The sequence below is a fragment of the Nicotiana tomentosiformis genome, chromosome 9 (genome assembly GCF_000390325.3).
Source record: "Nicotiana tomentosiformis chromosome 9, ASM39032v3, whole genome shotgun sequence".
Taxonomy (NCBI): Eukaryota; Viridiplantae; Streptophyta; class Magnoliopsida; order Solanales; family Solanaceae; genus Nicotiana; species Nicotiana tomentosiformis.
In genome coordinates, this window is record NC_090820.1 from 44133033 (window position 1) to 44137002 (window position 3970).

A 3970-nucleotide genomic window follows, 5' to 3' on the forward strand; every position below is an offset into this window, starting at 1 on the left:
ACACTGGTGTGACATTGTATCAAGAAAGGAAAAGTTACACAGAAACTAAGTTGTTGGTGTAAAGCTACATCAACCAACTTGTACTCAAGACACTTCAAATACTGAAAGAGATCACCCTTGCAACCCAAGGGGACTGGACGTAGGATTCACATTGAATCTGAACCATTATAAAAATTATGGTGTCTTTATTTTCTGCACTTTATTTCTGGATTATTATTATTCTGTTCTTATCTCTAGTCGACTAATTGGTAAACTAGTAAACTACTTAGAATATTGTTATAAAAATCTTTAATTTACCCCCTTCTTGTACTTTTAATTGGTATCAGAGCTAGTCTCACACTTTTTGCTTAACAACTCGTGAGAAAAGATCATGGCAAATCAAGTAACTGTTGGAGCACTCTTTCAAAAAGGAATGTCGCAAGTCAGGCCATCATATTTCAATGGACAACACTTTTCTCACTAGAAAGTGCAAATGGAAATATATGCAAAATCCTGTGATGTCAAAGTATGGCGTGTTATCAAAAGGGTAACTATCCACTACCAGCAGCAGCTCAACCACTCGATGATATGGAAGATATAAATGAATACATAGACGAGCAAATGACAGTTGTTCAGGTCAATGCTAAGGCACAGAATTTACTTTATAATGCTATAAGTGGAGAGGTGTATGAAAAAATCTCAAGTTGTGATACAACCAAAGAAATGTGGGATAAACTGAAAGTTACTTATGAAGGAACCAGCAAAGTGAAAAAAACTCACATAAACATGTTCTCTCATGACTATGAACTCTTCCAGATGAAAGAAGGAGAATCTATTGAGGAAATGTTTGCAAGGTTCAGCAAAATCATTAGCGATCTAAAAGCTTTTGGTAAACCCTACTCAAGTAGTGATCAAGTTAGAAAAATTCTAAGGAGTCTACCTACCACTTGGCAGACAAAAGTAGTTGCACTCGAATCTCAAGATCTAAACAAACTTTCATATGATGAACTACAAGGAGATCTTATAGTATTCGAGAAAATACATCTCAAGAAAACAAACCAGGAAGAAAAGAAGAAAATAGTTGCTTTTAAAGCTACAACTGAAAAATCTGAAAATGATATTGATGACGACTCAGAAGCTCTTGAAGAAGAGATTGCCATGGTATCGAGAAACATGGATGGTTTAATGTGAAGATATAGAAAACACAAGAAGGGGAAGGATGCCACCCAGGCGAACCAGAAAATACAATGAACAAGACAAGAATGATGGAAAATTTTATGAGTGTGGAAAGTACGGGCATGTTCAAGCCGAATGCCCAGATCTTAAAAGAAAGGTCTCCAGAGGATTCAATAAAAACAAAGCTTTCGAAAGCTGGAGTGATAAAGATAGTTCAGAACACGATGAAATAGAAAACTTGTGCTTTATGACCATTTTGGAAAACGACATGAACAGATACTCGGGTTGATGAACCGATGAAGATGCATCAGACGATGAATGAAAAGAAGATACTGAAAATTGATTCATGGCACGAGGTGAAACAAGCGAGGAACACCACAGAAAGAGCCGCAAAGGAAAATGGTACTTAGACAGTGCGTGTTCCAATCACATGACAAGCGACAAAAACCTTTTCAAAGAAGTTACTAAGATAGATAGAGGAAGTGTCAAATTTGGTGATGATTTAAGAGGAAAGATAATTGGCACCGACATAACTCTATTCAATAACAACTGTAATATTACTGAAGTATATCTTATAGATGGACTCAACTATAATCTCTTGAGTATAAGTCAGCTATGTGATTCAAGGTACGAAGTTAAATTCAAGAAAACATGATGCGCTATTAAAGATGCGTCAAGTAAAATAATACTCCCAGGAAAAAGGTATGGAAATGTTTACATTCTTGATGGCATTGAATACATAGATAGTCACATCTACTTAGCATCAATATCTGATGATCCATGGTTGTGGTAAAAGAAATTTGGTCATGCAAGCATGCATTTAATTGAGAAACTCTACAAGCATGATTTAGCTATTGGTCTTCCTAAACTCAATTTTTCTAGAAATCATGTGTGTGATGCATGTCACATTGGTAAACAAACGAGACACTCCTTCAAAAGCAAAGACATTGTGTCAACCATCAAACCCTTACAATTGCTTCACATGGATTTATTTGGACCAACCAGAATGTCACGACCCAAACCGATGGGCCGCGACGGGCACCTGGTACTTTACTCAATCGAGTACCAACATAACGTATCTTTATTATTACATCATCATAGGTAAGTGGGACAGAAGATGCGTCATGAGATAAACAGAGTAAACATGAGGGAATTACCCAACATAGAATGACCCAACCTGATATAAAAATTCATACACGTGACATACGGGCCTATAAGGCCAACATGATCATTTATAAACTCAAAACATAGGCCGACAAGGCCATACAATACCCGTATACATGACATCTGTCTACAAGCCTCTAATTGAATATGAAGTCCCGATAAGGGAAAATACTATAACTTATGAGACTAGGATAATGTATATAAATTTGGGAGTATGAACTTCTCTTTATGCCTTGTTATCAAACGCATGTAGTTACGATATCATGCCAAAATGAATGAAGGGCTTAGCCTTAACATACCTGAGCCGATTCTCTTGACAATCCTTCCAACACACATCTTTTACGACAAATCACGTAACGGTGGATCAAAGTAGGAAAACATCCGCATGATAATCTTGAGAAGGATTGCGCCGCACTTTCTTAGAATCACAAATTTTTGTTGCTATTACGTAGTATAACTTCGTATGAAACCTCACGTTTTTGAATTCTTGAAGATCCATGAAAGCTCACGTTACTGAATTCTTGAAAGCTCACGGTATTGAATTATGAAAGCTCACGTTATTTATTTGTGAAAGCTCACGTTATTGAAAGATGAAAGCTCACATTATTGAATTCTTGGAGATCATACTTTAGCATTTGATATATACTAAAGTAGAAAAGCCTTTTGTTGAATGGATGTGGGCCTCACTTAATAAGGCTTATTTTGCCACCCAAATCTCTTAACATGCCATCTAATAATGCAAGCAAAGAGTCACCAAGCATGGCTTGAGTTGCTGCCATGTTGGGGTTACCAAGTTTATCTAATAATTCCCTTATCTCCATAATTAACTTATTAAATCCTTCACTAATCTAATAATTAACTAATTACCCACATAATGAGAATTATTCCAAATTACTTAAAATACTACTCACTTTTAACATACCTCATACACCTTACTATCATAGTCATGTGGTACCTTGTATGACAGTAGTCCATAAATATCGAGTATTATAGCTTGGACCGTATTTTATCCAAAATTGTCAAACTGACAGAACTTATTTTCTTCAATTCGCTTACCCTCTCACATTCACAAATTTACTTATCACTTGTTTAAAAAGTGTAATAATTATAACCCCAGAGTAATCTCATTCCTGAACTTACGTCGATTAACTTACGATAAAATTTTAACGTACAAAAATGCGGGATGTAACATCATTCCCCCTTCGGAACATTCTTCCTCGAATGTTGACTGATGCACTTATCATTATCATAACCTATAGTTATTGCGAATGCTTTAGTACTCTTCTTGCTATCTAGGCAACTCTTCTCCCCTTTTTCCTCCAGCTTTTAGCCAATCTCTAGGCTTTACTTTGTGTTAATATATAAAATTATGTCAAGTTGTCCCTCTGGGTGTCATTAGCTTTACTTCATCTAAGTAGGCTATACTATACCATAATTCTTACTTCAATTTATCGTTACTGAGGTCTGCTACCAAACTCCAGGTTACTCTCGTTGCTTATCCTATATGCATAAAGCTAAGTCTTTTAATGCTTCTTCATTACTGTTCATCTTAAGACTGATGGCCTAATCTCATCTCATACTTTACAGCTTTTACCCATCCATTGTTGATCTATCTCAATGTTGATCTACAATCTTCCATTCATAACTTGAA

At 35.9% G+C, this 3970-nt stretch overlaps 1 protein-coding gene across 1 annotated transcript; it reads left to right on the forward strand.

Annotated features, from left to right (window-relative positions):
* The first annotated feature begins 507 nt into the window (after positions 1-507).
* On the forward strand, positions 508-1170 carry LOC138898693 (uncharacterized). Its single transcript, XM_070184777.1, has one exon. It carries the CDS (start codon positions 508-510, stop codon positions 1168-1170), a length of 663 nt encoding a protein of 220 aa, XP_070040878.1.
* The last annotated feature ends 2800 nt before the right edge of the window (positions 1171-3970 follow it).